Source organism: Larimichthys crocea, chromosome III (assembly GCF_000972845.2).
Source record: "Larimichthys crocea isolate SSNF chromosome III, L_crocea_2.0, whole genome shotgun sequence".
NCBI lineage: Eukaryota > Metazoa > Chordata > Actinopteri > Sciaenidae > Larimichthys > Larimichthys crocea.
The window spans coordinates 25,339,010-25,351,973 of NC_040013.1; the positions used below are offsets into that span (position 1 = coordinate 25,339,010).

Genomic DNA, 12,964 nt, shown 5'->3' on the forward strand with positions numbered 1-12,964 from the left:
ATCCTCCTCAAACCTGACAGTAACTATCCTTACTGCTGCTAAATCGTGAATAAAAAGCAGAATAATGATATTTGTGGTTGTTGTTGTTGTTGTTGTTGTAGCTTGCTCAGCGCCTTTAGCCCCCAAACTGGATTTCCAGCTGTCAAGTCTTCTGTCGCGACAAAAGCTAAAAAGCTTCGCGATATAACGACTCACGCGAAACATGTCGTGTTGTCTTTAAGACACAAAGAAGCAGACTAATCACTGCTTGTTGTTGTTTTTTGTTTTTTTGCCTCAACGTTCCCACGTAACGGCTAAATTAAAAAAAAAAAAACCTAGTTAGCTTCTGGATGCTAGCAGCTTTAACTGCGTCCGTTGTCGGACAGCTAACGGCTAAACGTCCTATTATCGGACAGCCGTTGTTCTTTTATATTATGAATATATGTATGTATATATTTTTATATCTATATATTATAGGATATGGTGTGTAAGCAGCATATCTTTGTAACGACTCACACTTGTTTGAGTACAATACAAAACACGATTTGTGCTCGACGTTGTAGCTTCATAGCAAACGTTAAGCTGTGGGTTATTTATTTAAATAAATAAAGCGCTTCTTCTTTTTTTTTTTTAATTAAACCACAATGATGTCAGACAAAAAAAAAAAAAAGGCCCCAAAACAACAACCACACGGCCTGTGTGTGTGTGGTGTGTGTGTGTGTGTGTGTGTGTGTGTGTGTGTGTGTGTCCGACAATGGAATCAGGTGCATGAGTAGCAGATTATAGCACCGATCGATGCTAAAACGAGCTACCTGGCCGGGGCTAACGTTCGTTATTCGCCGTTATGACACAGAATGTGAAGCCGTGGGAGGCGTCCTAACCCCCCGGACGCGGTCTGTCCGGTAATGGGCTCACTGCGGTGGTTACCTTGTACACATCTCCGTACGTGCCGCTTCCGATCCGCTGGATCAGCTCCGAAGTCCTCCTGCGGATTCCTCCGGGACAGGTCGACACTGGAGTTATCATTGTCCGCCTCAAGGCCGATGTTTACGGCGCCGATCCGCGCACTGGGGTCAGTTAGACGAAACCCCGACAGGTGAAAACAAAACGAGAAACAGATGTTTCAGTGTGAGAATAAAAAAAAAAAAACAACATACGGCGGTCAGAAAATCCCAGCCCGAGTCCAATGTAGGCCAACATGGCTTCCACTGCGCTTTGAGCATGCGCAGTGGACATGATGGCGTACCCCCCTGTCCTAGTCAGATGGAGGGGGGCGAAAAAAACCAAAAATAATACTATAGAACAGAATAAACGAACATATATAAAATAGATAAACTACGAAACGAGAACTAAAACGACGAGAAACTGGCGCGAAAACGGAGAGAAACGACGCGGAAATATAAGAGAAAGACGAGTGACTAGAGGAGAACCGAGGAGAAAACGACGTAGACAAGAGGGAAACGAGAGACACGAGAGAAACGAGAGAATAACAGAGGGGACACGAGCGTAAAACTGAGAGAAACGAGAGACCACGAGAGAAACTAGAGAAAGAGCGACACGAGAGGAAACGAGCGAACGGACGAGAAACGCGAGAAACGAGAGAAAGACGAGAAAACGAGAGACACGGAGAGAACCGGCGATGAAACGACGAGAAAAGAGAGCAATCGACTTGAGACACTGAGAGAAAGACGAGAAAAAGTAACGAGAAACGAGGCGAAACGGAGAGAAACTGACAGAAACGTAGAGAAACGCAGAGTACACGAGAGAAACGAGAGAGAAACGGAGAGAAAAAGGTACGAGAAACGAGATATAAACGAGACGTAAACGCGAGAAACGGCAGCGAAACGATCCAGAAACGATCGAGAAACGATTAGAGAAACGGATAGACGAAACTTGAGAGAAAACGACGAGAAAAGGAGAAACGATCGAGACACGAGAGTTAAACGGAAGAGAAATAGAGAGAAACGAGCGAGAAAAAGGAGAGACATCGAGCGAGACACGTAGCGAAACGACGAGAAACGGACGAGAAACGAGAGAACACGACGAGACACGAGAGGAATACGACGCGAATAAACGACGAGGAAATCAGAGAAACGACGAGAAACGATCGGGAAACGTAGAAAACGGACGAGACACGAGATGGAAAGCGACGATGAACTCGAGCGAAACGACTAGTAAATCGAGCGTACGGAGAGATAAACGACGGAAACGAGAGAAACTACGAGAAACGAGAGAAACAGAGGATAACGACGAGAAAATCGAGAGACACGAGAGAACCGAGAGGAACGGAGAGAAACGACGAGAACGAGAGACACTACGAGAAACGAGAGGCAACGTGAGAGACACGGAGAGAAAACGAGAGAAAGCTGGAGAGATTACGACGAGAAAACGCGAGCAACGACGAAAAACGAGAGAAACGAGAGAAACGACGAGAAACTGATGAGAAAACGTACGAGAAACCGATGAGGGAAACGAGATAACGGGGAAAACGACGAGACACAGAGAAACGAGAGAAAGACGATAAACTACAGAAACGAGAGAAACGGAGAGAAAACGACGAGAAACGAGAGAAAACGACGAGACACGATAGGAAACGACGAGAAATCGACGGAAAACGCGCGACCACGAGGAAACGAGAGCACACGACGAGGAAACGAGAGAAACGGACGAGAAAACTACGGAGAAACGAGAGGACACGAGAGAAAACGACTGATAATAAACGACCAGCAACGTACCGAGAAACGAGAGCCACGAGAGAACCGGTACGGAGAAACGAGAGAAAACTACGATGACACTATAGAAACGACGAGTGAAAAACTGAGAGAAAAGTCCGAGAAACGACGATGAAACTACGATAAAACTACGATATAAAACTGAGATAAATCTATATAAATACTACCGAGAGAAACTTATATTAAACCTCCGATAAACTATATAAACTTAAACTTTATAAATACTATAATCTTACTACTATATAACTATATAACTTAACACTTTAACATAAACTACTTACATAGAATATATAATTACATATAATATATATATATATATAATAACTATAATATATGAACGAATAAACACACACACACACACACACACTCACAGACACAAATGTATACGAATATATACAGATATAACAACCTTTATTTATTTGTGTTGGTAAAATATTAAATATTTGTATATTGATTGTTGTTACTATTATATACTGTTGTTATTATTATTACATACTGTCACTATATTATTATTATTGTATTATTACTGTTATTTTATTATATTATTATTATTATTGATTGTATGTTTAACACGTTATTATTATTATTATATTATATACTGTTTAATATTATATACTGTTATTATTATTATTATATACTATCATTATTACTGTAGTGTTATTATATATTGTTGTAGAAGAAGCTGGCAGATGAACATGTGAGTGTGTTTGTGTTTTGTGTTACTTGTTATATGGTTTTCTATTTGTAAAGAACTAAGCATATGTTTAACTTCTTAGATAGATATAGTACTTTATTGATCCCAAAAAGGAATTTCTTGTGTTGCAGCCGCAGTTTTATCACTATTTAGAGTATTACAAACACAAACATGCACACGTTATGTACAAAAGACATGAGGTAGATCAATATAAATAGAATAAAGGGAGAACATATACACACAAACTCTCTGTGCAGTAACTTTGTACAAAAATGTGCACTCTGCAATCTTATTCAGAGAAGAGTCAGTGCAAGTTATGTATTAGTGTCCATTATCATCATCATCATCATTCAGATCACCTGTTATAGGATGAGTCATTACAGTGAAGCCGTGGGAGTCTCTGACTGAATCTGCTCTGTTGTTGGACCAAGAGGTCATGTGGAGGTTTACTGTGTTTTAGGTTCATTTTAATGTATGTTTAGTATATGTTTACTGTGCCTCATGCTGCTACTGGACGCTTGAATCGCACTCGGGATCAATAAAGTATCTATCTATCTATCTATCTATCTAAGGTGAATGTTATCATCCTGCACAGGCAGCAAAAAACACACAGGAAGGTTATGGCTAAGGTGAAATGAATGAAAACACTAAACCCTGTGTGGCCCTCGTCTACCCCTCTCAGTGTGAAACTGGGCTAAGCAGGGCTAAACAGTGGCAGATGGCAACATTGTGATTCAGCCACTGGGGTCTGTGTTACAGGCAGAACTAAAGTGCAGAAAACTTTATAAGGCAAGTGTTATTGCATTATTGTACTGATGAGTATCATCAGTGCAGCAAAAGAAGTCGTTGTCCAGTATCTTTAAAAACACACCAGTGAGATGTATCACAGGCACTATAGTTTATTTTGCATCTATCTCACATACCATCTTGGAAATATACTCACAAGAGCACCAACATGGATTAATAAGAAGCTAAGAAAATTTCTGATCCCCAACAAACATGCTATTTTCTTAACAATTTGCTCACAAGAAGAAGGTGTCGAAGCACCAGTCCCTCCTTTAGGAGTGCAAGGACAAGAGGTGGCTACTATCAGCTCTGGCGCTCTGGGCCTGGACAACAGGAGCAACAAACTGAATCTGCTCGACGGACGGGTGAGGAGGCAGAATGTGCCTCTTGCTGGTTATGGAGGAGGAAAGCTGGAAGCCAGTAGAAGATGGCAGTACACCTGGACACCACTGCCAGCCCACCAATTTGATAGTGTGTGTGTACCACCTGATGATATCTGCTACAGTTACCTCATAAGGTGGCTGAAGAAGGAAGCCCAACAGGTGTATGTCACAAATTTGATAGGATAGGAAGATGAATACAGGATTGACTTTCAAAGTTCACACAACTCAAGATCCACCATTGTTTCAAAATAAATTTATTTCTTCATATTATTTACAGCTGAATAATATAAAACAGGCAAACCAACAAACAAAAAAAGATTGTTCGAATCAAGTGAAGCATTTCAACACAGCTGGAAAGTAACTAATTACTTTGAAATGTAACTTCTACTGCACTGATCTGGGGTCCATCTTGATGTATTTATGGATAAGTCCATCTATCAAGCCTAAGCTGACTCTGAGAGTTGTCTGGTGTTTCAGGGAGGAGAGAGGGGGAGGCATGCTATGTTGTAGCCCAGACGGAGGGTCTGTTTCCTGGATAGGTGGGGAGCTGCCCCCATGGTGGATTTGGAAAGTCTGTTGTTTTGTGGAAGACAGAGAGGGTGATGGGCAGTCTTGTGTCCCAGTTTGAGGCTTCGTTTCCTGTTTAGACTTTGGTCCAGCGTCTTTCTGTGCCAGGAGTTTCTTCAGCAGACAGGATAACTGAGGACTCAGAAGGAGAACCAGGGTACCGCCAATACACAGGACTCTAGACACACACAAATTAAACAGAGTTTAAGAAAATAACAGGATACATTCAAATATTTACATTTGATACACTCTAAGATGTATACATGAGCGCGCATCCAGAAAAACTTGCAACATTTTCTGATTCACAGAACATTTCTACAAGAAACAATGCAAACGGACACACAGGCGCACAAACCTTTCCATCTCAGCGAGGATTAGTGGCAGGTTGGCAGCCGCGTTTGCTTTGGTGCCGAACTTCCTGCCAAACGGCAGGTCACAGACCACGGCATCTACAGTGGAGCTGGGCAGCGGCAGCGCTGCACGCACACACAGAGGAGGACGGACAAGACAAGCCAAGAGGTAATTTAAAACTTGACAGGAGGCTTCAGCATCACCTCCCACTCACTGAGTCCCATCCAAAATATGTTGGCTTTGGATCCCCAGTGAACTAAATAAAGGTCAAATTTCTAAAAGATATATAATTAGAATTAAAGATCAAGTGAACGGCATCATCACTTCGATTCATGACTCATTTCGTCTGAGTCATTAATGACTTAGAGAAACAAATTACTTTTGTAGGTGTTCCAAATTTAGGATTGAAGACAGCTTTTAAAAAGACAGATTCTCTTACGTAACAGTTTGTACACAATACACAGCTTTAACATGTAACTCCTACCCAGAAATGAATTTTACTGAGGCGCCTACTTAATGTCAAAAACAAAACATAAAAAGGTTTATTGAAACACATCTAACATGATCCTAGTAATCATTTTGTGCAGGTTTCCTACCCGTAGATGACGATTTCAGCAGGTGTATCCTGTTTCCCAGCTTTGCAAACTCTACATTCTCATTGGCCCTCTGCAGCTGTCCGTCATCGATGTCCATACCCAGGAAACGGGCAGCCTGAAGATCCAATTGAGAGCGACAGATTGGATTATATCAGTGATGGTTTTGTTCAGTTCTAAATGTTTTCGACGGGGAGGTTTCCTGTCTTGACCTTGTGTTCCTGCGCTGCTTCTATTAAGATGGTTCCCACCCCACACATCGGGTCGACCACGCAGAAGCCTGGCTGGGAAACAGGAGATAACACACACACACACACACACACACACACACACAGTAAATACAGTGCAAAGGTGACAGAAGGGCAATATCACATCGCGGCCTGGCTGGTGTGCATGCAAATGCTTAAGCACACAGACAACAACGCTACGCTTTGCAAGTTTGAAAATGAGGACAGCTTTAGTCCTGCAGCTTTAAGTGGAGTTGAGTTTGAGTCTTAAACCTTTTTTTTTTGCTAAAAGTGTTGATGGTGTCGTCTAATCTGCATCCATAAACAAAAGCGTACACATAATAAAGAATACAGCAGGTGTGTTAGTACCTGTATCTGAGCCAATGTGGCCATAGCCCAGGCTACAGTAGACCTCAGTCCTGTGGTTTTAATGTAGCTCCGGTTAGCCAGAGGTAACCTGGTTAGTGGAAACCCCAGCAGGCAGTGGTCATCGCTCAAATAAACATTTACCTGCAGAAAAAGAGGAACCAACTGATGATGGTACGTTTTAAAAAGGACAGGTAAGAGCCGGTATTCACTCATAATATCTCCAGTTTATACAGAGCATTACCTTTAAAATTGTCTGGGCAACAATCAGTAAAAAAAATTTTAAACACACGTTACCTCCAGCTGTGGATTCTTAAGGTCCACCTTCCAGCCCAGCAGTCTGCTCAGACCTACTCCAATTATTTTGCTCACCTCCTATTAGATACACGCAAACACACAATACTCAACATAATATACATTTATATATGTAGCTGACAACTCCTATATGTAGCTTTACCAAGATTATCAGAAGTAGAGGCGTAGACGTATACATACACCTGACTTTACGCTGCTTTGTTATGTGCATTTGACTTCCAGTACCTGTGTGCTGAAGTATCGGGACAGAGATCCGGTACACTTGCAGCTGATCCTAAAAGAGATGGGGACAGAAGGAGGCTTTTGTCTGATCCTGTTCGGTTGCAGTAGTGCGTCATCTCTTCCTCCTCCCGCAGCGTTGACTTTATTACGTGAAGGCGAACAAGAGACGACAGACAGAAGACGGAAATAAAGAAGAAATTAAAAAAAAGATGTTCATCATAAAAGTTCATGTTGTACAAGCTGAGATTAAAAACTCAAAAAAAAAAAGGAATTATATTATTACTGTTTTCAACACTTTCAACAGCAAAGTTCTTTGAAACGTCGTCCACCCTCCTGTTGGTACTTTCCACACTGTGGTCTGCTCTTGATATCACTCCATGTTTATCATTTTTCCTGCAGCTGCTGAACTCCACAAGCATTCCCATCTCCTCTTCTCCCTCTCTCCTCCTTTCTGTCTCAGACGTGTTCACATTCTTCTCACTACTAAAGTCCCGAGCTGCACCCCTCCTTTCCTCCACTTCCTCCTCTTCATCATCATCTCTCTTTCTCTTCTTTTCCAGAGCATGCACAGCACTCTGTTCGCCACTTCTCAGCCTCCCGTTCCCACGCTCTTCCTCCCTCTGCTCCCCTGCACTTTTTCTAGACTCCACATCGCACTTCTCCTCCTCCTCCTCCTGCTCTTCCCTCTGTTCTTCGCTCCTTCTCTCCTCCTCCTCCTTCTTCCTTGTCACTTCCAGAGTGGCGCTTGTGGCATCAGGAGTCGTCATCCTCCTGCCTGCCAGCTCCCCTTGCAGGCGGCTCCATGTCATTACAGCGCCGGCCCATTGATTCCTGTCACCCAACAGTTTGGACTGCAGCACAGAGGCCGCCTTTGCTGGAACACAACACAAAAGTCAGCACAATTCATTGCATTTTGCATTTTACATGCATCTGTGTATTTGATGTGTCGGGTCAGTACCGGGGCTGGTGTGGGCTGACAGCTGCAGAGGAGAGTCTTTTTTCAACAGGAGGAAGAGTCTCTCTGCCGCCTTCAGTTCAACGACTCTGTCCATCCCCAAAGAGGAGCTGAACAACACTTTACCTGGCATGTGACACACCTGGACACAAATGACAGATTCAGTCTCCTGCAGCTCCACTGTGCAAAAAAAAAAAAGACTGCTGCAGGATCTGAGCGATGATGATGATGATGATGATGATGATGGATAGGACTCTTCTCTGCATAAGATTGCACAATGCACATTTTTTGCACAAAGACAGTTTGTGTGTATGTTTTTCTTTACATGGTTAGAACCACATGTTCTTCCTTTCTTGGGCTTTATCTGAGAAATTAAAACTTGACAAATGATTTATTAATAAAAAATAAGAAACATAATTACAAATATTCGGATGTATGGGCTTCTGAACAGCCGTCTCCTCGTCATTCATACTACCATAACAACACAAACACACTCACGTGTTCAGCTGCCAGCTTCTTCTTCACCTCGTCGGTTAAGAAACGCTCCATGCCGTTACCGGCGGTGCAGTAGTAGCGGACTAACCTGCGCTCGCTGCCCGGTGCAGTCATGTTGTGTTCAGTGTCAGCAAACAAACAAACAAACAAACAAACAAACATCTACAAGAAGAAGTCTGCCAGCGCTATGAAAGTCGCCATACTGGCTCGCTTGTTTATACCAGAAACGGAACTACGTCAACGAGGCTGCAGTGACGAGTCCTGTCCAGCAGGTGTCTCTATTTACCTGCATTTTATTTTTATTTACACATTTTAATCATCTTTTATAATAATATATATTTTTTAATTCCTCACATAGGACTTCATATATTAAATAATAATTGAGTACAGCAGTAATAAACCACAAAATATTTTTTATTGCGTTCATAAATTATTATACTATTATGATAACATGATTTAAATGTTATTATAATTTATTTAATATTTATATAACAATATTTCCTCACATAGGACTTCATATATTAAATAATAATTGAGTACAGTAGTAATAAACCACAAAATATTTTTTATTGCGTTCATAAATTATTATACTATTATGATAACATGATTTAAATGTTATTATAATTTATTTAATATTTATATAACAATATTTCCTCACATAGGACTTCATATATTAAATAATAATTGAGTACAGTAGTAATAAAATTTTATATTTATATAAAAATATATATTAAATGACAGGTAATTGAATGCATTGGTAATAAACCACAAAATTAAAAGAATTAAAAAGAAGAAACAAAATAATTAATTAATTAATTAATTAATTAACAAAAGAACAGTGGTCAGAATTAAAAATGAAAAATATACAGTATCTTATGGTAAATAAGTAAATAATAAAATAAAAAAAATAATAAAAATAAATTAAATCTCAAAGGATTTGAATCGATGTGTCTTGAATGGTCAAGAAAAATGATAATACAAATATTTATGTGGTTTGTGACTTTACTTTTACCGAATTTACATCAAAATTGTGAGCTGATGTTACAGGAATGTTCGAAATACATTGATATGATAGCAAAGGTGAGAATGATCCACCAGAATTGAGTCGTCCTCTTGGCTTCAGGTTTACAATTTTATTAAATGCTCAACTGTCATTTTTTCCAAAAGAACAGTTTTGGTTTATGTACGTTTCTTTTATTTAAGGGTTATTTGTTTCAGCTAAACAGGGCTAAAAGCAAGAGACATCTTTTGTAGCTGCTGGTGAAAGTAACTTTTAGTATGTCCAAGCATAGACTGCGTAGAACATATTCGCCATGACAGCAAGATTCACTGTTTGTGTGTGCAACAAAAAAAATGTCTTAAAATCCTCAGACTTTTTTGAGTAAATCATATTTGGTATCAGTCTTAAGTCTGTAAAAGTTATGAGACTAACATTTCAACCTTTCCCAAAGCCTCCCAGTTATTTACAGGGCAGAAACAAACACCTAGATAAAGTAATAGATGGGAGAGCAGCTAATTTTCTCACTGTATCTGAGGCCTGGTCATTTCTAAAAAAGTTCACGTTCCCATCATCTTTTGCACCATCTGTTGGTGTCACAGGTTGAGGCGAGTGCTGGGCTTTCACTTTCAACACATCCCACTTCTCAGGCCTTTGTTGAATAGTACAGAGAACAAAAAGATGGCAGCAAAGGCCGACAGCAGGATGAGTGCACCTCAGAGCTGAGCCCAGAGAAACTCAGCCGTCCTCTGTGATTAGACAGCCTGAGAAAATCACATCTCACTTTATCTGAGGGTACTGAGGGCTGGAACGATACTACAGACAACCAAACATCCACTAATGTGCACCAACGATCTGACAACAATACTGGTAGAATCATCTCTGATGTTTCCAAGTTCCAACAACAGAGTAAGACAAGATAAAACATGCTCATGGAAACAACTACCTAGGTTAACTAACGGTTAAGTTTAGCCATTAATATAGGTTATATGTGTGTATATATGCCTGTCTGGTAACAGCAGGGTTAGGCTTCATGTTCATGTTGTTAGGTTGAACGTTTTAGAGGACCCAAAGTGCAAACAACAGCCAAAGACCAAGATCAGTAGAAAGTGTTTATTGAAAACACACAAGAACTGTTCAAATACATGCTCTGAGTCACATCCTAAAAACTAACATGCCAACCACTAAAACAGCAAAAATATGAAATAAAGATGAACAAATAATATGCAGCAAAAACAAAAGCAGCTTTGGATAGATGTACGTTAGATATAACTGAGAAAAACTGAACAAGAAATGAAATTTAAAGAGAGACCAAAGAAGAAAAAAGTCCTAAAGACTTGTTAAGATGCTCTCCCTGTTAAAGAAACAGACAACAGTCAGAATAAAGATTTTGGTGGCTATAATGAGCTCAGTTCATCAAAACATAAAGATAATTAAAGCTGCAAGCAGCGATGGTCGGGCCCTCGCACATGTGCGCACGTCGAAATGTGCGCATGTGGAAATAGCCACACAGTTTCCCCAAAATTCATCATTTTGATAACTGTTACTCAGGAAGTCTATGTGAACAGACCTACCAAGTTTGAAGTGAATTGGATGAAATCCCTAGGAGGAGTTAGTTCAAACATGACCCCTTGTCAAATCAGGCCAAAAGTCAAAGGAGTCTTGTTTTTTTGTGAAAAAATCGGCAGCTTCGACTTTGACGCACCGTCACGGCCACGCCCTCTGATAAAAAGTTGTGATTTTGAACTTTTCATTGTCGACGCCTTGAGAACACACACGGCCAGTTTCAAGCACATCGGATGAAATCCCTAGGAGGAGTTCGTTCAAATGCGACCCCTGGAAATGAGGCAAAAACGGGAAAAGGCCAAATCTGAGCAAAATTGCCGTACGCTTCACTGTCGCCCGGGGCACCAAGAGACTTTTTTGTGCGTCTGGCCATGTTACATACTCCCACGAGTTTCGTGCACGTGGGCGAAACCGTGGCGAGGGGCACCGGCAAAAACGCGCACCTAGGTGGCGCTCTGGAGGCATATGCGTACGTCCATGTGTGAGACCTCCGAAATACGTAATTTTACGCCTGACATTGGGGGGGTAGGCAAATTTTCGTGAGTTTTGGGGGGGATATGGACTGTGGAAAATGCGATTTACTCTTAAACGTCGTTCAGCGTTCAAAATACAATAGGGCATCGCTGTGCTCGGGCCCTAATAATGATAGACATCAACTTACAGCTGACAAAATAATAAGAAACATATTTTATTTACATGTGTTGAAGCCTTCACAGTGAACCAGAACAAGTTGACCAAAACATTTCCCAGCAACCAGTTCTCCCACAGCAGAGTCAAAGCAATGCTTCCTTTTATCTACAGTTAGGTGTCTGATTGGAAATCGTATCAGTAGATGACAGTATCTGTCTTGTCTCTATTCTTTCTATTTGCTACATTCTCCTTCTGTTTTCTCTCCTTTCTCTCTCTCCCTCTTTCTCTGCCTACACAGAGCTGACTGTGTGAATGTTGTCATCATTTCCTGGTGATCTGCTGATATCATTGCTGTCCATTCTGCAACAACACACAGAGGCCAAAAGCTTGTCTATGATCCCTTTCCTCATGAACACATACAGAAATAAGTCTGCAAGAGGACTGAACATCAGAAAAATGCCAGACAGTGACTCAAAGGTAAAGTTATTTCTTGCTTCCTCTGACAGGTACCAGATGACACTGGGCATGAACAGCAGTGTGTAAATAAGCAGCACCAGAACCAAAACTCCCACGATTCTTCGTTTTTCATCAGAGCGGACAGTGCTGGCAGACAGAGCTTTGAGGGTCCCAACCATGAAGAATATGAGCAGTGGGAAGGGAAGGAGGAGGTAGACAGCGAATATGGTGAGTGTGACCGTACCATCAAAGCAGAAATAGAAAGTGAGGAGAAAGACAAGAGTAAAGACCCAGACCACGACACAGACCACCACAGGGATCTTGATGGTTCGTCTGAAGCGGTACCACAGTGGCCAGGCGACGACCAAATACCTGTAATACAAGATGGACACATAGTCTTTGAGGAGCTTCAGAATTTAAAGTAATATAATGATCGACACAGAAGCTACACACATACTGGATAGACAGATAGTTACCTTTCCAGGGCGACACACACCATGAAGCCAACACTGGTCAGCAGACTGAAAATGTAAATGAGTTCTACAATTTCTTCATTCAAACCGACAGATGGTGTCACCTCAACGCTCATGCAGCAGAGCTGAATGATGTCAGAGATGAGAAGGTTGATGACGTGATGCGAATCGCTCCTC

The 12,964-nt window shown here is 41.2% G+C and overlaps 3 protein-coding genes across 4 annotated transcripts in view; all 3 read right to left on the bottom strand.

Moving 5' to 3' along the window:
* LOC104930995 (mitogen-activated protein kinase kinase kinase kinase 3) overlaps positions 1-968 on the bottom strand; it is a 43,584-nt gene extending 42,616 nt beyond the window's left edge. Inside the window, exon 1 of the mRNA XM_027277334.1 lies at positions 907-968. The gene's annotated coding sequence lies outside the window, so the exon portion shown is untranslated. The remainder of the gene's footprint in view (positions 1-906) is intronic.
* A 3,852-nt stretch (positions 969-4,820) lies between these two features.
* thumpd2 (THUMP domain containing 2) lies at positions 4,821-8,923 on the bottom strand. Of its 2 annotated transcripts, none has more exons than XM_019262749.2 (10): positions 8,669-8,923; positions 8,174-8,312; positions 7,601-8,089; positions 7,219-7,355; positions 6,976-7,053; positions 6,682-6,822; positions 6,298-6,369; positions 6,089-6,203; positions 5,497-5,617; positions 4,821-5,319 (listed from the first exon to the last, which is right to left on the bottom strand). In XM_019262749.2, exons 1-10 carry the CDS (start codon positions 8,825-8,827, stop codon positions 4,959-4,961), a joined length of 1,812 nt encoding a protein of 603 aa, XP_019118294.2. In that variant the 5' UTR covers positions 8,828-8,923; the 3' UTR covers positions 4,821-4,958. The 2 variants fall into 2 exon arrangements, with proteins under 2 accessions (XP_019118294.2, XP_019118293.2); XM_019262748.2 differs by having other exon boundaries at positions 7,499-8,089.
* Positions 8,924-12,108: 3,185 nt separating this feature from the next.
* On the bottom strand, positions 12,109-12,910 carry LOC109137510 (ovarian cancer G-protein coupled receptor 1). The gene is made up of 2 exons (XM_019255850.2): positions 12,791-12,910; positions 12,109-12,686 (listed from the first exon to the last, which is right to left on the bottom strand). The coding sequence occupies exons 1-2, from the start codon at positions 12,901-12,903 to the stop codon at positions 12,149-12,151; spliced, it is 651 nt and encodes a 216-aa protein (XP_019111395.2). The 5' UTR covers positions 12,904-12,910; the 3' UTR covers positions 12,109-12,148.
* Between the last annotated feature and the right edge of the window lie 54 nt (positions 12,911-12,964).

Coding starts and splice junctions, on each gene's coding strand:
- LOC109137510 (XM_019255850.2), bottom strand. CDS start 12,903: ATGAGCGTTGAGGTGACACCATCTGTCGGTTTGAATGAAGAAATTGTA. Junction 12,687..12,790: donor GTGTGTGTCGCCCTGGAAAG/GTAACTATCTGT, acceptor CTTGTATTACAG/GTATTTGGTCGTCGCCTGGC.
- thumpd2 (XM_019262748.2), bottom strand. CDS start 8,827: ATGTTTGTTTGTTTGTTTGTTTGTTTGTTTGCTGACACTGAACACAAC. Junction 6,370..6,681: donor CCACATTGGCTCAGATACAG/GTACTAACACAC, acceptor CCTGTTTCCCAG/CCAGGCTTCTGCGTGGTCGA. Junction 5,618..6,088: donor GCTGAAATCGTCATCTACGG/GTAGGAAACCTG, acceptor GTGTGCGTGCAG/CGCTGCCGCTGCCCAGCTCC.